The sequence below is a fragment of the Hipposideros armiger genome, unplaced genomic scaffold (assembly GCF_001890085.2).
Source record: "Hipposideros armiger isolate ML-2016 unplaced genomic scaffold, ASM189008v1 scaffold_1118, whole genome shotgun sequence".
NCBI classification, from domain to species: Eukaryota; Metazoa; Chordata; class Mammalia; order Chiroptera; family Hipposideridae; genus Hipposideros; species Hipposideros armiger.
In genome coordinates, this window is record NW_017732468.1 from 202,469 (window position 1) to 225,745 (window position 23,277).

General features: G+C 40.5%; 1 protein-coding gene across 1 annotated transcript in view; it reads right to left on the reverse strand.

The window, feature by feature from the left end:
- The window catches only part of LOC109376395 (metabotropic glutamate receptor 7), a 222,467-nt gene that overhangs the window by 39,198 nt on the left and 159,992 nt on the right, over positions 1-23,277 (reverse strand). The window contains exon 3 of the mRNA XM_019632314.1: positions 22,036-22,282. Coding sequence (XP_019487859.1) covers positions 22,036-22,282 — 247 coding nt within the window. The remainder of the gene's footprint in view (positions 1-22,035; positions 22,283-23,277) is intronic.

The following is a 23,277-nucleotide window of genomic DNA, read 5'->3' on the forward strand; positions in this document are numbered from 1 at the left end:
AGGCCTGCACTGCGGGAATAATACTGTGTTCTCTTCCACTTAGTGTTCGGTTTCCAAAGAATCCTAGTGAAGAACATCCTCCGTTAGGAGTTCCTCTTAATTGCCCATCCACTCTTCAGGCTGAGAGGGCATTTTCGGAGTGCATCTACCACCATGTAATTGCACTCCCGCTCCAACTCTTATTGAGGCCCGAAGGGATGGCGTGTAATCAAGGCGACCACGTGTGTCTTCTCTTCTGCATGAGCTCCCAGACCCGGGCCCCCGATGGCTACGCATGGTACTGAGAATGAAAGTACCCTCTGGGGAAGGCTGGGCAGCATGCCAGGAAAGGTCCTGCCTGTCACTCTGCCAAAGCCTCTCACCATTGCCCAGTCCCAAGTACATCTTGGGCTGCTGCTGGTGCCAGCCCTATGCCTGGTATCAGCAGTCCCCAAATAGTCTAAACAATGTCATGTTCCTGTTTCCTGGGGGAAAGGGGGTGAAATGCTTCATTTTTGCTGCCCTCTAGGGGTCTTAGCAATTGCACTTTCTGGCTGCTTGCATTCTGTTCTGTTAACATCTGTCTTGGAGAAGAAGACAGCTTTTTCACTTCTCAAGGGAAGGAAGGAGTCACCTATGAAATGAGGGCTTATCACCCCATCCTGTGATCTGAGTTTCTTCCCTGACATCTTAAAACAACTTCCATTCATGCCAGCTGTTTGCTGTCCTTAAAATGCCACAGGACACTGCTTGGTGTCCTTTCCCGCCCCCCCCCCCCCAACAACGCTTGGTAGATGTTGGGGTTTGATGTCTTCACATGCCTTTCATCACTGCAGAAACTGCACTTCTTGGTGGCTGTCTCCCCCCATACAATGGCTGCCCTGTAATAATTTATCATGTTTAATCAGAAATTACAACTTGCCTCCAAATAGAAGGAACAAAGCACATATTACAGGATATTTATGACTAAATCTATTTACTATTGATGAGGAATCTAAAAACTTAGCAGTCTTCTTCAAAGATAAACTGTAAAGCTTGAAAAAACTCCAGCTGTTTAAAATTTCAAGTCATTAGGTCGAATGGCTGAGCTAGACTTAAGGGTTCTATTTGAGTATCTTTTTTAAAACAAAACTATTGAAGACAATGTTCTGTTGTACATATTTTCCCCACTACAGTGTAAGCGGAGAGCCTGAATGTTATTCCCAGGAGAACTGCTTATGCAGAGACTTGGATCCTATGATTCCAGCCTCCCAGTCCTCCCCGCTGTCATTGAGATCACAGTGACATGGGTTGTGGGGGTCAGATTTCCGCCTTGAGTTGAGGGGCGGTCACAAAGTGGCCACGAGGTGCTCTTGTTGAAGGCAGATCATTTTCTTCACTGAACACAAGAGTGTCCAAGAGGTTCCAAGATTGGTCTGATCTCCCCAGAGTCCTGAATGATTCTCTTAAAGGACAGATGGGAAGGGATACCAATTACTGAATGTGAGCCATGCATCAGGCCACATCCTGGGACCTTAGCTTTTGCCATTTCACCAAACCTCAACAGAACCCTCTTAATGAGGGCATTCAAATCCCCATAATGCCAGCTGAGGTAGCTGAGATGGGAAGATATTTGTGCCAGAGTTATGCCAAGTTTGATTTGAAAGGCCTTGACTCTGACCCTAGGCTGACTTTCTATCAGAGAGGCATTGCTTACTTCCTCTGCGATCACATAACTTTTCATAGGCAATCAAGTTATTCTTCTTCAGAGAAACCCATCTTCAAAACTATGGTGTTGGTGAGAAGCTTGGGCCTGCACTTGATTCAAAATGGTCAAAGCAGTCTTGTAAAGAGGGTAAAGGCAATCCTTTCTATTCTAATCCTCCTTAATGACATGATAAAGAACTCACTAGAAGCCAAAACAGGTCATGAAAAAGGAGAAAGCTGATGTTTGAAGAATGGATGGAATTGTACAGTGAGGTCGGTGTTTATTCACCACCTGAGGTAAGGTTTTCAATTAGATCATATAAAAATCATCTGTTTTACAAAAGTAACACATTTATTGTAGACTATTTAGAAGGTGCATAGATCTTTTTTTCCCTTGGCTTGACATTTTGTCGACGTTAGAGATTTGGGGCAAGAATATTTCCATTTTTTCCATGATTGTCAAGTGTCCAGTAACTATTTCTACGTAAACGGCCTCTGTAAAGTTGGCATACTGTGTGCACATTTAAACAATGACATGAGAGCTGACATTGGAGTTTTTTAAGAAAACTGGGTATTCAGTTTTTGTTTGTTTGTTTGTTTGTTTGTTTTCCCTCCAGATTCAGAAGCTTTCTTGCCTAAAATGAAGCTTTGAAATTTAACTTTCAGGTCAGGGTTGGCCACATTTCAGGGACCACTGGGTGAAATGGCTGCCTGAACTTCTGTACTGTTCTTCTACGTGATCCTTTGCTATCTTTAACTTTTGGATGTTTGAACACACAGTGTATGAAGCCTGAGAATCCATCCTGCTTCTAGCTGAGAGCTCAGAAGTCTGTGCTGTCTCTTACAGTGCCTCCTTCCCGAATGCTTCTTCAAGTTATCTTTTCTGCTGCTCCTCACTTGCTAAACTCCAAGTGGTATCTTTCTCTCTACAGGTTACATTCCCACAGCCTTCAGAATAGAATTTCAGGATATTTATAGTTGAATTCTGATTTATTTTCTGCCTTTTTACAACGTCACACATCATATGCCTTTCCAGTGATTTTCAACTGAGGCATATGTGCCCTCAGAGAACATTTGTCCTGCAGACATTTTTCCAGAGACATTTTTGATGTGCACAACTGCACAGTGGAGATGCTACTGGCATCTAGTGGCTAGAGACCAGAGATGCTGCTGAACACTCTACAATGCACAGGAACAAACAGTTGTCTAGCCCCAAATGTCAGTAGTGCCATGATTGTGAAGCCCTGTGGTGCAGCTGTCCTGGAAAACGGATCTTGCTTAAACACCCCACGTCTATCACTGAAGAGCACTACAGTGGTCAGAAGCATGGCTTCTGGGCCCCCAAGGCTGATCTTGTACTCTCTACTTATTAGCTGTGTGACTTTGGAAAAGTTACTTAAAATCTCTGTGCCCCACTTTCCTCATCTGTAAAGTGGGCCTAATGATGCATATAGGATAAGGTTATTATGATTAAATGAGCTAATACACATTAAGTACTTGGAACAGCTGTGGGTGTACAGAAAGTACTCAATATCCACTACCGAACCCTGCTGCTAATAATATTGCCCCATTTCATGTACTTTAACTTTACTTAGGGTGGTCTCTCTATCTGGAACACACTCTTTTCTGTTGCCCCATTTTCAAAGCCACAGTTAGAATGTCTCCTTGTCACCCCATGAGAGCAAATGGCTATTCTCAGCCCTCTTCACCTACTCCTATGCACCCGCCTATTGTGTCTGACAGGAGTTAGTTTTTCTGCCTTCTCCTTGGATTGTCACCTCCTGGAGGGGCTGCAGCCTACTCCGTCTCAGCTTTCTATGCCCAGCTCCTAATAAGTGCTCCATCAATCACGTCAGTGGGTTTGGGGTTAGGCTCCATTGATGAGCAGGCAAGTAGACAAAAGAAATAGTAAACTTCCCTCTTTCTGTTCAGACTTGATTTACCCTTTTACATAAGCCTAACATAGCTATTTGCTTAAAAATAAGAAGCCTAGATTTAAATTAGGCATATGCAGTGTCTTTATCACCCAGGTCACAATGGCAATGAAAGGCAAAAGCTAAATGAATGAAGCACAATATACAGAGTCCCATTCCCTCCCATCACACACAGCACACTCTCTCCAGCCATAACAGCCCTCTGGCCTTAGCAAGATGTACAGCATACATTGTTATCTGGTATTAATAATTCACTCCTTCATCTGTAACAGTCCATCTTGTCCATTCTGGCTTGAGCCATTTACCTTCTGATAGATAAACTAACCAGCCTACTCATCACTGGTGATCATCAGTATAAGAAAAAAAAGTTGTTGTTTTCTTCCACACAGTACTATAAATCTAAATCTTCCATAATAAGAGGCTTTTTTTTTTCTCTCCTTGACTTCAAAATGAACTTTTCAGTCCAAAGATATTGCAGCTCTTCAATGAAGAGACACCAGGGCATAATGGGGTCAGGATGGATTCTAAAGCTACTTCTGTCACTAATAGCTTGGACGGTTTCCCTAACTCCTGAACTATATATATCTATAGAGGGGAGGGTGCCACTACTTCAAATCTACTTAAGTGTGATGCCCTGAAGATGAGCTGAGATGCCGTATGTGCGGGCATGTGATAAAACAAAACTATAAAATGTTAGTGGCAAGTTGATGGTGACGGTTCATTGATGATGTAATTTTTGAAATAATGTGTGGATTTTTCTCTTGATCTTTTTCTGCACTTCTGGAACATACACTCATCAATACTGTTTTATTGACAATATTTAGTGATCCATATTATCAATTGGCTTTTTTTTTCCTTTAAAAATGTATAGCTTGAATGAAAGTTCAAAAATAGAAAGAGGCAGTTTTCACTTTCCCTCTCTTTTCTGCAGTCTTTACAGCTCGAGATCTGGAGCGAGCATCCGAGATGCTGGCCGACGTCTCTCTTCAGCTGTAGTATACTCAGACAGCTTGTCAGAGCTGGTCTGGGATTAAGTATTTTTTACTGGCCCTTGTTCCTACCTTTCCACACTAGTTTTATAGTAAATGTTCTCCCAAAATATAAATTGATAGCAGAGACTCCCCGAGACAATGCATACCATTACTAACGGTTCACGAGGCATATAAAACTCCTGCTTGTGGAAAATGACAGGCAGCTTTTCCTTTTTGCCAGTATTTCCCCCTCACTCTGAAACATTTATGGTGCCTTGGCCAGGAAATGATGCCAGGCACTAACCAAGTGCAGGACAAACAAGATGTGTCAATTGGACTCTGAGGAAGAGGACCAAGAGTTTCCCAGCTGACATCCGAGTTCCAGAATTGGCCAGTCATAGGTGGGAAGTGCCTGGATGTGGCTGTGTGAGAACGTAGGAAGGCATGCGTTCACATCCTTGAGTACTGAACTTGGCTGGCTTGCTGTTGAACGACATTGGTATGGCTAGGGAATATGGACTCGGCTTCCATTTGGATGGTGATTAGGAAAATCATCCTCTCCACCAGTTACCTGGTAACGCCTGCAAAGTTGCCACCTCGCCTGCTTTTCAAGAATTATGTGTAACTTTAGAATCAGTCAATGCAGAGCATTATCAATAGTGTATGAAAGGAATGGGGGTAATTGTCCCAATTGCGAAAAAAACATTTCTGGAAAACAATATACGTATATATTTTTTGGAGCCATTCCACACTGTAAACCACTTTTTAGATGCTACAAAAGAAATGCTCCAAAGAAATGGGTCCCCATGCTCTCAGCAAGAGACTGCAGACTATTTTTACAATCAATAGAGAGTGCTAAGAACAAAATATATATCTTCTATGAAGGAAATCCTTATTTTCCATTTTACTTTCTCTAGGCTATGGCTCAGTGCTGCCCAGTAGAACTTGTTGTGATGGTGGCAATGCTTTGTAACTTTGCTGTGTGATAGGGTAGTCACTAGACATGTGTTCCCACTGAGACCTTGGAATGTGACTGGTGCAACTGAGGAACACAAGTTTTAATTTATTTCATTCCAATTAATTTAAATTTAAATAGCTGTGTGTGATTAGTGCCTACCATATAAACTGAGCAGCTATATCTCAGTTGGTAATATTCATAATAAGAAGAGTAACCACTAATTATTGAACATTATCTTATATGCCAAGCATTGTATTAAGCATACGAAATGTGATCAAACAATATGGTGAATGTTTAAATTAAAAAAAAAAAAATTATTACCAGGTTGGCCAAGTGGCACGTTGGTTAAGAATTGGCTTGGGATTGCCAGCTCTGAGCAGCAGGACCCCGGTTCAGATCCCACATGAGGGCCAATGATGCTGCGCCCTCTACAGCTAAGATGGTGAACAACAGTTCGACGGGCGTAGGTTGCAGCCCCTGCTGCAGTGAGCTGCCATGAGCTACCGTGAATGGCTGGCAGCCAGTGTGAGCAGCCGGCAGCTGGCATGGGCAGCTGGCATGAGCTGCTGTGAGCCGCCGTGAGCAGCTGTCCAATGGCCGGTGAGCGACCTGCCTCACGCGGGAAGAGCACAATGATAATACCAACATGTGCCAGTGAAGCATCGTCCTCCACAACTAGACTGAAGAACAAAAGGACAGCAACTTGTCTGTTCCCCTTCCCCAATTCCCCAACACTGTTCCCCTCCCCCAATTCACCAATAAAATCTTAAAAAAAAGTTATTACAGTAAAAGACACATTGCCATTAAGCCCCCTCAAAATATTTCCTCTCATTTTGAACACACTTATCCCATCATTCTTTCCATTTTCTGAAGCGGCTCTAGAAGTCCTCTTTCGTGAATATCTTTAGTCACGTTGTCATGGCTGCCTAGATGTCCTGAACCATTTTGACTTTGGGGCAGAGCCTGAAGTTGCACAGTGTCAGATCCAGTGAATAAGGTGGATAAGTACACACTGTAATGTTTTTATTTGACAAAAATTGTCGTATGCCAGAAGTGATGTGTGACACAAAGTGTTGTAATGATGGGGGATGGTTTACGCACACATTAAAACACACCTTCTGTCAACTGTAGCTCACACCCAGCTGACTGCACCAAACAAGTTGAAACTTGTCACACACTGTTACTGAGCTTTGATACGCAGCTTCCCTTATTTAACATCCACGCATTTCTGTTGGATGGCACTCGGCTGTAGCATTTACCGTATTTTTTTTTATCACAATGGAAAGGCTCCATGCTACATTTGCTTCTGGTATGGCAATTTCTATCAAATAAAAGTGTTACAGTGTGTCCTCATTCACCTTATTCACTGGATCTGGCACTTTGTGACTTCTGGCTCTTCCCCAAAGTCAAAGTGACCATAAAAGGTAAAAGTTTTGAATTGATTCGGGACACTGAGGCAACCACAACAGTGCAACTAAAGACACTCATGTAAGAGGGCTTCCAGAACTGCTTCAGAAAGTCATAAGAACGAAGGGATAAGTGAGTTCAAAGCAAGGGGGACTATTTTGAGGGGGATGAACAGCAATGCAATGTGTCTTTTAGTATAATAAATTCTTTTAAATTTAAACATTCACTGTACTTTGTGATCACACCTTGTATTATATGCATTAACTAATTTAATCCTAACAACCCTAAGAGGTAGCTGCTAATATCATACCCACTTTGCAGATGAGACTACTGATGCACAGAGAGTAAGCGTGGCCCCCACATGACAACTGAGAGCAGGGTGAAGTTGGATTAGCATGCAGGAGTCAGTGCGCTGGCATTCTCATTCTTCATCAGCCTGCCTCTCCATGAGATGATGGCGAATTTATTAACCACAGTGTATTGAACCTGACGGTCCTCACTACCTGACTGGGCAGAAAAGAATGGAAAACGATTTAAAAATAGTCATCTCTTTGGGGACTTCAGGGCTAAATAAATTCAGAGCTGCCCTACTGAGTAGCTTGGAATAACTGCATAAGGATTCATCAACTATTTTGCCTACTGAAGGCTATGACCCCCCTGGTCCACTGAGTGGAGGAAAAAATAAATATTAATCCAACTTTTTATCAGGTGTTGTCATGGAGATTCAGCCTCACACAAAGATCATACTATGTTTTCCATTGCAGTAATAGAGCTCAGCAATTAGCTTTGTCTTTATTTAGTCTGCAAAACCGGTCTGGAAGACCTCCTGAGAGAAGACCTTGAAATTGCTTCTCACAGTGCTAACAGACAGCTAGAGAAGACTTCCTGGGAACATGGTGGGTGCCGCTGGGGTGATAAACTTGATTTTTGTTTCTTTCAAATCAGTCTTTTTAATATCCTGGAAAATGCTCAGCTGTGTGAAGGCCGTCACATCAACACCATATTGAATGTGTTGATTATCAGACAGGATTTTCAAAAAAAGTTCCCAAACCTGGACATGCATCAGAAAGCCTGGGGAAGATTGTTGGAATACAGGTGACATTTTGATGAGCACCAGGGTAGGAACAAAGGATTTAAATTAGACAGAAGTATAAATTCAAATGCATTTCAGAAGATTTCATTTTCTTGACAAATTTTCTGTCATAATAGCATTTTCAAATTGGTCCTTGGTATTTTCTTAAATATCTGGGTGCTAACAACAGGCAATGATAATTTAATGTAAACATTGCCATGATGGTGACCATGCTGGATGTGTTTATGCGTAGGGTCAGGGAATATGTGCTGTGTTAGAAAAGTAAATGAAAGCTCGGTGTGTTTAAATGTGGTCCCCCAAGTGACTCCTTTGATGGTGCAGTAAATTTTGGCTTCAAGGCGCCATTGCTCCAAAAATCAATACTAAATAGGTTGAAGGCAAGACGGGAGATGTATTGACATTTCACTCTGAAAAGCTGCAGGTTTTTCTAGACAAAAACCAGAGGCAGATGGGTTACTTGACACTCTCAAACTTTATTGTGTATGGTACAGAAAGATAACGGATACAAGAAATCATATGGAAGAGGATCAGATTGGAATCTCCAAGTTCTTTCCTAGAGGGAGCACAAGCAGAAACATCCAGTTAATCTTAGGTGACACGATAGCAACACGGATGGCTAACATTTGAATGGCTACTGTGCTGAACTCTGTTCTAAGTGCTTTGCTTTCATTTAGTCCACATAAGCACCAATTTATAGATGAGGAACCTGAGGCACAGAGAGGTGATCTCTTCTAAAGAGAGCATTTTGCCTGCTTGGCATAAATGGTAGTCTCACATGCTGATCCACGATTTTACTTTCTGTCCCTTTATGTGGGTATTGGGTAGGAGACCCCATTGGTGCTGCTGTCTCTGCGACATGACCCAGAATAGATTAAGAATCCAGTGCTCTAGGAGAAACTGGTTTTCTCAGGGTTGCATCACAGTAGTGATCTATCCCCCATTTGGTGGCATTGGTGTCGTTCTTAAAGCTCCAAATAAGGGCTCTCATGGGCCAAGGTCTGAAGCTTCTGTGGTGTAATTTCTCTTTATTTTGGAATATTGAGAGGACATTGCTGGGGGTGATGAGGACCACCCTGGACTAAGCCCGTCCTGGAAACTGGACAAGGTCTGTTCCATTCATTAAATTCACTAGTGACCTGGGAAGCAAAGCCTCCCCAGGATACTTAGAAAGATGCAAAAATATACTTGCCGTGGACAATCACCTGACTGTACGCCAGTGCAGATGGTCAGCTGTGGTTACACTTTTCACCTGAATAGAAACAACAACTCAAGTCTCAGTCTGGACTCTGGCAAAACCACGGGAACTTAAAATGCAAGTGAAATGTGCAAACATGACAAACATGAGGGAAAGAGGAATTAAGTTCCTAGAACAAAAATCGAGCTTTTTTCCAGCTATCCCTAGGTGGCCAGGCTAATCAAATCTTCAACTAACACAGATGATAATGACCCTGGTGGCCAGTTTTTTTACAGAGCTTTGCTATGGCAAAAGTGGGGAGAGAAGGAACAGGTGATGGCGCTGTGGTGGGAATTAGCTTTTCACATTTGTGTGAGAGGAAAGTGCCATTTTTTTAATGTTAGCAAATCCTCTTCTGGGTTTAATTTCCTTTGCTTGGGCTCCCATGCCAAACTCAATCACCTTATGCAAAGATGGAGCCTGCTTATAGCCATCAGTGTCTGATGACTCGGAATCTTAATTCTGATCAGGCTGCTCTCAGCAGGCCTCAATTATGTTAGTCAGTGGATTTCAATGAATTCTCAAGAGTTAATCATTTCCAGCTCTAGATGGCCATTTTTCTTTGAGGCAGGAATGATACTCTTTAATTTTTCAGCCCACCAAAAGAATCCAAGAATAGGTGAAATAACATTAAGCAGTCTTATCATTTTCAGTACCATTAAGGAAAAAAAATAAAATAAAAAGACACATCTCATTCCAAAATGGCCCTGAAATCAGATTATGATTTTCACCCTAAAGCCCTAGGGGCCTGGCTTAACTTCAGGAATCAACTGATCAGAACAATAACAGCTGATCGGATAGATTATGTAGACTGAAGCGTTTTGTCCTATTCCATTCAATTTCAGGGAAGTGTATTAGAAAGGACTCTGGTTCAGGTACCCACTGTGCCTGTTGTTGTTGTGTGTCTCTGGCAAGTTGCTTCACAGCTCTGAGAAGTGGGAACAATAAGATTTGTCTCTGGATGGCAGAACACTTTGTAAATCTGTAGCACTAGGGGTAATATGGTGCAATAATCATAATTGATATTATTATTAATTTGCTGTAAAGCACCATGCTAGGCCGGTTGGAGACAGATGAATGAGTGTGGCCTTCCAAGGCAGTTCTGTATTTGATATAAGCTTGATAAACACCAAACTTCAAAGCATCAACAGGGGTCTCTGAGAGGTTTTGTTAGTTGATTTTGTTGTAGTACCCTGGCCTTGAAAGGAAACCCAGTGTGTTTTCACAAGCAAAGATTAAGGAACTCTGTTCTACTCAGTCATTCTTCTATCACTTAAGGCATATCCCAGAACTGTTATTTGTACTTAAAATGCTCTTCAAGTTACCTGTCGAAGTTAATCACATGGAGTGGTTCATATATCAGGTGGTATGAGCCTAGCTGTCCCACAGCAGCCTGGCTGAGTGACTGATAGCCTTCTCTGTCAATTTCACCAAGACAAAAAACTATTAATGACCAGTCACAAGACCACAGTGAACCATCTCCAAAACAGTTTGCTGTACCTAGAGAAAAGGTTGCCTGACTTCACAGGCAATCGGGATATCATCCCTTCTAACTCTGATGGCTAATGGTAGACAAATGTAGCCACAAACAAAAGAGGAGAAAGCAAGCCAATTAAAACAGAAAGATGAGCAGGGACTAACATTGCTACCCTCTATACAAACAGCCCTTTATGAAGGAAGGCTTCCGTTTTTATGTTCCCATGCCATTTCCATGGTAACCCATCAAGGAAGCTTGCTCCCATCCTAACCAAGAGGAAACTGAACATCAGAGATAAGCTTAGAGGTTCCCAAGCTGATGAAGCTTATGTTATCCCAAGTATCAGAGCCAGGGTTTGGACCCTGGTCCCGTTTTCCTTATTCTTGGCCTGAGAAAAGAAACAGCACGTACAAGGTCATAGCCAATGCTTGGACCAGCACTTACAGCAAGAGGGAGTGTTCATTCCTGTGTTGTTCTTCTAAGAGTCTGGGTCAGCTCTGCAGGCACAGGCTTTGGAAACATTTCTTCAATCCTCTATGCAAGCTGGGGTCCTTGGAGTTTACTCTAAAAGAAGATAGAGATAAACGGCAACTCAAAACTAATTTTAAACTTGAAAAGAAAAAAATGATAATATTCATGTAGATTATAAAGACAAATAATGATTACCTTTGATCCCTAGAGAGAGTTAATTTAAAATGCATCCAAGTTCCATTGTACAGCCAAAAAAAAAAACAAAAAAGAAAAAGAAAAAGAAAATCCGCGAAGCTGAGCCATGTCGTTAGTAGGTAGACAGAAGAGTCACCGTCACTTGAATCCCGAGAAGATGCTCATTCACAGTAATTGGGAGGAAGAAAGATTGTAGAGATTAACTGACCTTGGCTTAGGACACACACTGTTGCTTTACAAGTGAAATTGATGCTTGGGGCCTAAAAGACAAAATCAGTCCTTAATGCCAGTCTCTAAGAAAATGCATGTAATAATCGGAAAACCACCAAATTGATTGTTCATGTTTTTACCAAATTAGAAGGTATAATCATTTAAAACAAGCACTTAGGATCCATTTCTAAGGGTAACTTTAAAGTTCATGTGCCCTTTGAAGGAAAAATAGTGTAGATGCTTGTGGTCCATATAAGAAAAGAGATTGACACAAAGCTGTGTTTTATACCTGGGGTTAGCTCATTAAAAGAGACATTAATTACACAAGTGCAGATGTAACATTGACTGTCAGTTTTAGGAGTTGTGCATAAACACTACAGCATAGTTATAAAACCTGTGAAATCAGGGTCAAAATTTGCCTTCTTAGGGCAGTTTTTGAGACCTTAGAGCAGCGGTTCTCAACCTGTGGGTCACGACCTCTTTGGGGGTCAAATGACCCTTTCACAGGGGTCGCCGGGTACTCGTATGTGGGTGTATCTGCATGTGGGCCTGGAGACAAATAGAGGAGCGGTGTCTCGGTTCCTAAGACCATCGAAAACATGTGTTTTCCGATGGTCTTAGGCGACCCCTGTGAAAGGTTGAGAACCGCTGCCTTAGAGGTTCAATCTGGAAGAATACAATTCTACTTGCTGAGCCTGTTGACTTGGTATTTTCTTATTACTAGTAAACAATTACTTATTAGATATTTACTGTGTACATACCATATTCTAGGTAAGGCTAGGAACTATTGGTATGGGAGGCATTGTACTCCATTCATTCCACGCACATTTTCTGAGAATGTGGTATTTGCCAGGCCCTGGGCTAAAAGCACAGGGAGGAAAGTGACTCGGTCCCTCTCCTCCCAGGCTGCTTCCCCCGTGTCGCCTCCTGAAACTATCTGCCTTAAAAACCCAGTACTTCAGTCTCACACAACTGCTTTCTGGAACTAGGACACATCATACTCTTTTGTGCTCCAGGTTCTTTGTGTAAACTTATTTCCCAAGTTGAGTATCTCTTCTTTATGGCTGCCTGGAATCCTTCATCTTTTAAGACCAGCTCAACACCGCCTAGGCGATGCTCTCCACATACAGCTCGCTAGCACCTGGTACAGACCTCTCCTAAGAGTCCCTGTCACTCTGAATTATAATTATTTACCTTCAAGTCTTCCATCAGATCTGGACCCCCTGAAGGTATTGTCCACTCCTGCCTCCAATTCCTAGTCAGTTCAGGGCTGACCCAGAGAAGCAGTGCTCCACAAATGTTTCTTTGATTGACCCAATTAAGAATATTCTTGCAGTTAATAAATCCCGGCTGGATGGAGGTTGGTGATATGCTTACGTGTAAAACTTCACATAGCTTTCATGACTTTGGGGCATTCTGTGAATGTTTCTTTTATGCTAAGAACTAGTAGAAATCCCGGCCATGGGAAATTTCATCCTATTCTTTAAATTGAACTGAAGTGGCAGGACAGAGATGGCAAATATTAATTGGTTTTTGAGGATGTTGAGATTTCAGGCCCCGATGAGAGAAATTATGGTATTTCAGAGCTCTCAGGCAGAAAGAAATATGCCAAAAAGATTTATAGCTGCATTTATTTCTAAGGTGCCTTCATGTCAGAGGTCAGGTAACATATATTCTTTGCTATGCTGTACTTACAGAGTGTTGCAAAATGGATTTTAAATTGAGGGAGTCTCTACTTAAAACAGAAATATCACATTGAATGTTAAAGTGAAGCGAGTCTCGACATGATACGAACATTTGGATTATACAGTTCCCGACACTTAAAAATGTGAAATGACCTATTATAGTAATTATGGAAAACAAGGGCTTATTATTATTTTATAATAACATGTCATAAAGTAACGAAATTACAGTAACATAACCAGTGTACTTGCTTGGAAGAATATACCTTGTAAAAAAAAAGACTCAGGGCTTTTAAATGTCCATATTTGTGGAATTAACCTGTTAAATTTTTGTTTGTTTGTTTGTTTTTTAATTGAAACACCATTCTGTGGCATGAAAATGTACTTCCTAACAAAACAACCTGCTTTCTGACCTGGTGATGATGGCAGATTAACCGTGCTTTTTGTTTTGTTTGTTTTGTTTTGTTTTGCATAATTGCATTTTAAAGTCAATGCCATTAGATTGATAACACTCTCAGAGTTTTAAAGTTTATAAAAGCTGAGACAAAATCTGCAGGCTGTATTGATTGGGTTGATGTTCGGCCCATAGCGTTTGTCCAAGGAGAGTGCTGCTGTTAAACAGGGGCAGTGTATGCAATGGGTTTTCAAACCAGGTTAAGTTCTGTTCTGTCTGAATTTGAACCTGCTTCTTTCAAACCCAGACCAGCAGAGGTTTGATATGCTCCGTATAGTGGGCCTTTATTGGGCATGGTGGCTGAAATTAAAGTTTTATTAGCACAATAGTATAAAAGTTCACTCTTGAGACTATAGCATTTTCTTTACTATTTTGTCTCCCTGAAAACAACCACATAGAAATGAATTAGAACACACAACATTAAGTTTCTTTCACTGTTCTCCCAAGTTTTCGGGTTTCATTGTTACCAGAACAAAGTGACATACTTCCCTCTTTGAATACATTTAACTAGACTAACTTCCATTCTCCATTAGTTTTTAAGTCGCTATACAGATGCTCATCATGAATTTGTAAAGGCGCCTTTAAATTGGCAGAAAAGGAGATCACCTAATCAAACTCTTTTATACAAGGCAATACTAGCAAGACGTTTATTTCTAAACAACACATTCTAAAAGTAATTTTTAACTGAATGATTGACTTAAAACATTTTTATCTTGCACCCTTTGAACCAAAAGGCATCAACTTAGAATGGAGCTAAAGAGAATTTTTAATGGATTGAGATTAAATCTATCATTCTTACCCAGGGAAAATTCCTTCTCATTTATTCTGAGGCAGTCTCCTGTAAAAGGACTATTAAAGTGATGAGCTGCAGTGTTTTGACAAGCACTTGTACTGCAAAAACTTGAAATCTCACTGGGATACAGTTATATATTCACTGGGGGAAGAGAATGCCCTATTTAAAAACTAGGACAGATCATGTTGATATGGAAAAGGGAAATAACTATGTGAACAATACATCCAAAATTAAAGACTGAGTTACTGGCATCCATCTAAAATCAACAGAAAAAGGTAATTATTCTTTGAAAGTACTCTTGTCTTACAGTGCTAAATGGATTAAAAAAAAACTACAAAAAACCAAGATTATCATTTGTATGTAGAATACCATTACAAAAACAAAGATGGGGAAAATACATAGCAATGATCTGATAAAATTCCCATGTTAACAACATAGAAAAGAGAGACTAGCCCACACTATGAAGCAATATCCGCCCCCCACCATGATACGACCTCTGCTCTCTCTCTTATCATCTCAGCTCTAGAGACAGATTTCTCTTTTTCTTATCAGCTCAATAGGAAGTTTAAAGGAAATCAAAAGGGAACCTTTTATTCAAAACCACCACATGATTTTAATAACTTTACTCTATGATTTCTACTGTTTATTTCCCACAGTTTGGTTGCCTTGACTCCAGCTGAACAAGGATGCTTGCCAAAGCAAGTGTTGTTTTCCACGATATTATAATATTGCTTAGGCTGACACAGGGAGGTAATAATACTAGTACGAATACTAATATTCTCTCATAGCATATGTCCTGTAGCGAGAGCCCAACATAATATGGAAGCATCAAGGGTGAATAAGTTATTATTCTTACGCAGCCCATTCCATGTCTAGTTCACACATCGCACCATTCACCATTTCTTTTATGCTATTAGTTTGAATACCCTTGGTATTTACTGGTAATTCTTGGGTTTGACTAATATCAAAACTCATCTTTAGACTCTTGTGGTCTTTCATTTGAACCGTTCCCTGCCCTGTGAAATGACTAACGTTGGCTCAGTGTTTCTTTAAGGCAGAACTATGAGCTACAAATCAACACATGCTCACGCCCAGTCAGGAAACCCTTCCCTATTTCTTTGTTGCAAAGAAAGAACCAAGACCATTTGGGGTTTAAGAAGGTCGAGACAGTCATTGGTTTTATGAATGACTACATTTCTGAGAACGTATACATGTCTTTGAATGTATTTAATAATAATAAAAAAAAACAATAAACATTTTTACTAGGCTTATAAAACACCCGACTTCCATCCCTGTAAGTTTCCACATCGTCTTCTAAAACCAGAGTGTGCAAACATACATTTGGAAACAATCTCTTACCATTGGTAGTTTTAAAGTAGAGCATGTATCAGATTGACCAGCGCCAATGCTGCCACTGTTGGCTCCTTTTTCAGGAAAGACAAATGCGCACACGCTCATACACATGTTCTTCAGAAAGTACAATGGACATGTGACTTAGAGCAGCTCCCTGCACTACTCTCAGCTAACAGGTCATCTTCGAAAACATGTTTCTTCATATAAATAGATTTACAGGTAATCATGCACACTTTTCCTGGAAACATTTCTATTTCTCAGCTGAGACAAGAACACACACATAAATAAAAATTAGATTGTTTCTTACCTTTTGGAAAGCAGGTAAAAGCTATACTGTTGGTGGGATAGTGTACCAAGTAACAGACTTTTGTACACTCTTTCTTACTGGTGGTATACAGTCTACAGGAAAAGTAAATATATAGGTACGTATAAAATAAGTGTTCACACAATATTCCTTTTCATTCTTTTTTTTTTTCTTTTTCCTTTTGGAAAAGAGGCTGCAATAGAGACCATAGACATTATACCCACTCTTTCAGTGGGTTAAATACCTTTGGTAGACCAGTTCACCACAATTCAGGTACCTCTGAACATGGGAGTGCTGGTGTCTCTTGGTTTAAGACAGTTCGGTTTTACTTGCTTGAGCTGGAACTGTTGAGGGAACCAGCCCCCAAATAATTTATCTATCTGGTCAGAGCACTCTTTTCTTCCTTTTGCCATCCTTTTTTTTTTTTTTTTTTCTCAGCCTAATCCAGGCATGCTGACTGACCTGCGTGGTTAGTCCAGAAGGATGAAACAAATAACGAAATGTCGAGAATGCTAGGGATCCAGCAAATGAGGAAGCCGCACAAAAACAAAACGAAACCCATAACAAATTAACACAGCACAGGCGTGTGTTCCAGAATGTTCTAGGCATTGTTACTTATGTAGGCTTTGGTGCACACATCCATTTGCCAGCAGTTTGAGTTTTGTATGTGTGTTCGTTGAAATCAAATATCTACTTATATTGACAGTTCAACTATATTATGTAATAATTGCCTTGCAGACAGCACAAGCTATTTATATAGTTTCCTTACAGTAGATGCAAAAATGGTAGGAAAAAAAGAAAGCATCAGAATACAAACTTATATTTAAAATATCTTATTTTAGATTTTCTCTTTTACATGCAAAATATCATTCTTCTGAAAGGTGCTTCACACCATAAATATGCTCATCGATTTAAACTAGTCTTTTACATAGTAGATGTTCGGACTTTATCTCAGGGTCAGTAAATCAGTCATACATCCCCGCATCCAAGAAGGGAGCGTGTCCCAAGCTGTCCACCTACCTGACATCTCTAGTTGCTACTGACCTTCCAGAGTAAACTAACTCTAGCTAGCCCAGGAACTCCTGGTGTTTCTTTGAGCTGCCTGGAGGTAGTAGCATAGAAAATGCATGGTACTTAGGACAGAAGCAGCTCAGGGCTGCTCGTCACTATGCACTGACATGCTTTCCAAGGAGAGCATCTGACCAGAGGATAAGCATCTTCCGGTTCTGAGCAGCCCAGGAAGGCAACAGGCCTTACCCACTCATCTCAGTAAAGTCATGCTGCCTCAGTTAATATTATCCATCCAACTAGAAACGGGCCCTGGTGGCCATCGAGAAGCCAAGACCCAAGCACTACCAAATCCTCCTGTTGATCTGGCATCTACGCGTTTGCCACCAACACACATCTGCCAAGTCAGCAATAGGAGAGTTGCCCAACAACATGCCAAGTTTGGAGTGCAGATATGAGAACCAGAGCATGAGGGTGCCCTTCTTCTTAGGAAGGAATGTTCAGAAGGCATCCTCACAGCCAGGTCTAAATCTATCCAAATTAGGTCAGGCTCTAGAAACAGACATCTTGCTTGTAGAGATGAAATTCCAATAAGCAGCTGAGCCATGCCCCTAGGCCCCCTGCTGTTCTGCCATCAGGGCAGAACCCAACAAGCATCCCACCCAGCTCGGAATATCTGAATATCAGTAGTGCACACAGACTTGGTGTTTATTCCATAGAGAAAGAAGTTTTTCTTTCAAACGATGGCTTTTTAACCGAAGAAGTCACCTATGAGGAAAACTGAACTTCTTGGGGGAAAAAAAAAAAAAATCAGGCTGTGCTGGGGCAATTTTAACTTCGGCCCATGTTAAGCCAACAAGCCAATTTGCTTTGTGTAGACACATAGCTGCAGCGTGAAGTTGGATGAGTAGAAGCGCGTGGACCAGACAGCAAGCTGCTGTGATGGAGTAGAGCTGGTAAAAATGAAAACACTGAAGATTGAAATACATGGAGACTAAGTGTTTAGAGCAACAACGAATAAGGGAAGGGACGGGGGTGGTCTGTCTCATTATTTACTTTGTAGTTCATAATATAAACTCAACTTCTTCTCAGATTCCCTCCATCAGAGAAGAGCACAGAGTTCCCCCTTTGGAAAGACATGTTCCTGCTCCAAGTAATTGGTTTGAGCTTGGCTTTTTTTTTTTTTTCTTTTTTAACCAGACAGCTTAATTTCAGGAAATAATTTATTTGTCTCTCTTACCAAAGTTCAGAAATTTGATATAATTTGAGCTATATTTGGCATTCAATAAAATATACTAATAATGTTCCCTTCCACCAGAATAGTCTTTGTCTATTTTCGTTAATTGAATTTTTCACTACTTTTTTTCCCTTCACACATGCATTTCTGCATTGCTAGAGACTGGTATTCCAAGTACAGTTGCTATTTATGATATCACTATTTCCTTATTAGTGGCTTCTTTGGGGTCATTTAAAATAACTTTGCGTTTTGGTCTCATGTCAAATATTTCATCTCTTTAAGTTGATTTTGTCTCAGATCAGTATCACTGCTAAAACTTTGGGAAGTATTTCCAGCAGGGGCTCAGATTGCATGTCCTAGAATGCAATCCTTGCCTATTAAGATATATTAATTTCTAGAGCTCTGCTTTCTGATACAGTAGATAGCTACAGATATTTTTATGTTATTTAAAATTAAGTGAAAAGTGCATTTCCTCATTAAGTAGCCATATTTCAAGTACTGAATAGCCACATGTGGCTAAAACATTTCCATCATTGCAGAAAATCCTGCTGGATAGGTGTTGCGTGGATAAGGTCTTTGGATTCCTCTTTGGGACCTTTGAGAGCTGGGACATCAGAAACCCCAATGTTTGGAGGTACATGAATCCCCTCCTATGATCCAGCAAATATTCAGCAATTCTTTACAATGTTTTAGGAAGTGTCTACACAAATTCAAAAGAGCTAAAATAATTTTTAAAAATACTTTGGATTGATTATGAGACAAAGCCTCTATGATTTCATTTTCCTTCCTTTGAACTGTTTATCTTTGTGTAGACACCAAAACAACAATAATGACAAAATGCAACAAAATTTTTTCAAGGGAAAGGCACCCAATGAATTCCAAATGGAGTGATTATTATGACTGATACAGGTAATAAGATACTTGGATTTCTGAATTAGTAGGATAAGGCCTCTACCTGGGCAGCCTTCTTTGAGCTCAGGTTACTCCTGACTTTGTAGACAACACTGCAAGAAATAATACATTGTACAGCGCATTTAATTACAGCATCTGCCATGAAACATTGTTAGAGTCTTTATAGGCAAGCTGCATTACCAATCAAGGAAGGCCAAAGCATAATTGCTTTGTTGGAATTATGACATGCCGCTCATGTTCTGAGAGACAGCAGCAAAGAGAAGCAAGCGTGGGTTTGGGAGTCAGACCTGGGTTTCCATCCAGCGTCTGCTGCTCACTAGATGTGTGACTTTGTTAACTTCAAGTAATTCTTGCTAAGCGTAGGTTTCTTCAGTAAAATGAGAATAATAACCCCATTCTACAGAGCTATTATTGTGAGGAGTAAGAGAAATAGTCTACACACACCTTTTCTGCATAATGCCCATTGCAAAGAGTAGTTAATATTATTATTATTATTATTATTAGCAGTAGTAGTAGTAGTACTAGTAGTAGTACTAGTAGTAGTAGTGTTATATTAGCATTTTCATACCACCATCATACCCCAAACAACCTCAAGAAAGATATAACCTAATCATTAAAAGTTAAGAGTAGAAATGTTATTTTGAGCTAATGATTTTTGAGTAGTATAGTACTGAATTAATTGTCCATGTTAAAAACTTCTAATTTTGTCATTTTTTCAATACATATAGACTTTTGATCATATTCTCTGCTTATTGATTTTGGGCATATCTATTTAAGAGTGAGTGTGTGTGTGTACAGATATAAATGAAAACTGTTATTGGAGTGTCTGCAGGATAAGGGTTTTGTAAAATGCAAATCTGACAAGAGCTTCTAGTATAAAACTCTACAGAAGTAAAAATATGCAGGTATATTTATCAATACAGGTATACATATAAATAGATACACAAGTATGTTCTTAGAAATATTTCCTTTTGTGAATCTATTTCATCTACTTCCTGGTGTGCAGTATGCCTTGAACTGCACCACCATATCTACGTCACCAAACATGCTGCCATCTACTTTCAGGCAAAGTTTTTTGCTTCTCAATATTGGAAGGAAATTAATGCTTAGTTGATCTACTAGTTTCTCCATGCATTTTTTTATGACACTTGATGACATAGACATTACCTCCATATTATACTTGGAAATGCGGAGCTTTAGAAAAGCTCAGTGATTTTCAAAGTCACACAGCTGGTAATGGAGTGGCTTGGATTTGAACCCAGGTCTGTCTGAACCTGAAGCCTCTTCCTACATCACAATGAATACCACGGCAATCTGCCACCCACTTCTCCTCCTCGCAATTGAGCATTTGCTCTGAAATCACAAGGATATCCATTCTGGTTCCCCCTTATCTTGGGGTGATCATTCTCCTTCCTTTCCTCTTGTCCCAGAATCTCTTCTATTGAAAAGGAAAAGTGAAGCCTACCATGTTGTTAATGAGCCTTTGATACCTTGTCTCTGTATTTTCAAAGTGCTTCACAGTATTCACTCAACCAACTATTTAGAAATGGAGGTGGGCCAAGATCACAGATCTCTGCACAGTGTTTGTCAGGATCAACACCCATTGCCTCCTGGTTTTTACTTGAAGAGCATAAAGGATTGCCTTAGAGTATTTAGACAAGGGGCTCCTTTTGCTTGGCAATAAGCCTTCGGCTACAAAATCAGCTCATAACTGAAAAACTATGTCTTGAAAGACTTCATGGACAACCTGAATCCCCTTCCACTTTAAAAACAGGAAATATCACAAACAGTTGAATCTGCCTCGTTCTGTATGAAACTGGTCAAAATACTTCTGGGAACAAATCCTAGAAGTCTTATTTTTAATCTGAAATTTACTCCTACCACCATAGTGTTAATAAAATTAGCAATTGGAAATTCTGTTTAACCTGTAGATACATTTTTAAGGCCCATCTTCTTTGGGGTCATTTGCAGAGCGAACTAGAGGATACCCAGGGGTTGCAGATATACAATGTAGCATACGAAAGCTGACATTTAATCCTTATTCCCACCTCTAATATTCAATCTTTCCTGGAATGAAATTTCTGCAGTGGGTGGTAGATGTCTTTCCCACATGGGGGTGCCGTTAGCATGGTGCTGTCTGAACCTGTGTACTTAGATAAAAGGTTGCCAATGTGTTTTTGTTTCTGGGAGACTTACTTAGTAAAGTTCACACTCCACATAGCTTTCTCCACACTCATATTCCAGTAGAAAGAAGTTATGCTTCCAAAATTTTTAAATATTGCAATTCCATTCCTACTGCTAGAACTCAATCAGGGTTGAAGTTTCTTTAACAGGAAGTTGTTCCCCTCACAGGAAGGGAACAACAAAGGTGGCCCACAACCTGACAGCTTGTTGTCAATCAGAGGGTTTGGTACCAAAGGACAAGAAGCAAGGAGTGAGGGAGGTTTCACACTTCTGAAGCAACACCTCTAAAACCTTCTTTCTAAGGGAGATACAAGAAAATGGTGGCAAAAATAAGGCAAAACTCTTAAAAGCAAAAGTTAGCATTCATCAAAGCAACCCAGTCAATAAGACAAGAATTTCTCTGAATTTCTTCAAAGAAAGGCAAACACACACCACGTTTCCTAGAGCTTCTGGATGCAGGACTGGAAGAAGAAAGGAAAACAGAGTTACTTACTGTTTGGGTCCACGTTTTCACAGAGTTCTGTCTTTGCCTCACCGTTGGGTCTGTCACTAGGTTTGTGTGACAGCCGTGATGACATGGTGGCTGCTGTGACTACTGCCTTGAAGCTTCGCTTCCGTTTCTGGACATTGAGTTCAGGGTGGAAAATGATGATGTACACTTTCGGCATGTATAGCATCCCCAGCGCCACCGATGCACTTAGGTTCATGGAGATTGTGAGCGTGGTGGTTTGTATGTAGAGCTAGGAGACACAACACACAAGGCACTATTACAAATAAAATGACCGCAGAGGGAGTCTAAACACCTAATGCGATGTTAAGAATGCCTATGGCTAGGAGAGAAAATGTAGCAATCCCCAAGGCCTTCTGATTGAAAAAAGAATGACTCTGAACATTCACTGGAGAATTTATGCATGTATTGGTGGACTGAATGCCATGGGGAGGATGTGTGTGCATGCTTGCCCTGGAGAAGTGTTCTACATAGAAGGTCGGGATAGACCTATCAGGTTTGAAGTACCTTTAATCAGAATGGCAGTTGAATAGGAAGACATGAAGATCATAGAAATCTGTAATCTTGAGTAAGCGGTAGTTATTTTTTATCCCCCCTACCTACACAAAATGATGAATACTACAGGATCTCTTGCTACACAGAGACTCTGGCACCTTATTTGAAAAGTCATTATGTTAACATATGTGTCTTTTCATATTGTTCAGGGTTCATCTTCACCATACCTACAAAGTAGTGAGTTGAATTTCCCTGGCAAGTCAGCCCTTCTTGCTTAGTTTGAATTTAAAAAACACCAAGGGCAAGGCACCAAGATCTAGTGATGTTGTCTTGTCCCTGCTCTTTACATGGAGAGGTTACTGACACTGGGCCATTTGTAGTTTGGATGGTGCCATTGCTGTCCTTGTCTCCTTTCACTTCCTTGAGAAATCAGAAGAGTAACCATTCACTTATTACTCAATGTGTTAAATCATTGTGTTGCCTAAATTTGAAAAGGTAAAGGTTGAAGGATGTGGAGAATTGTCATTTCAGCGAGGAGAAAGCTACAGACAACTTGTCTTGGTCCAGTTGCATTTATAAAGTGCTCTGTCATGACCCAGACCCCCACCCCCTCTATACATTTAAGTATATTTGTGTTTTTAAAGATTTTTTTTTATTGGGAAATTGGGGGGATGGGAACAGTGCTGGGGAATTGGGGAAAGGGGAACAGACAAGTTGCTGTCGTTTTGTTCT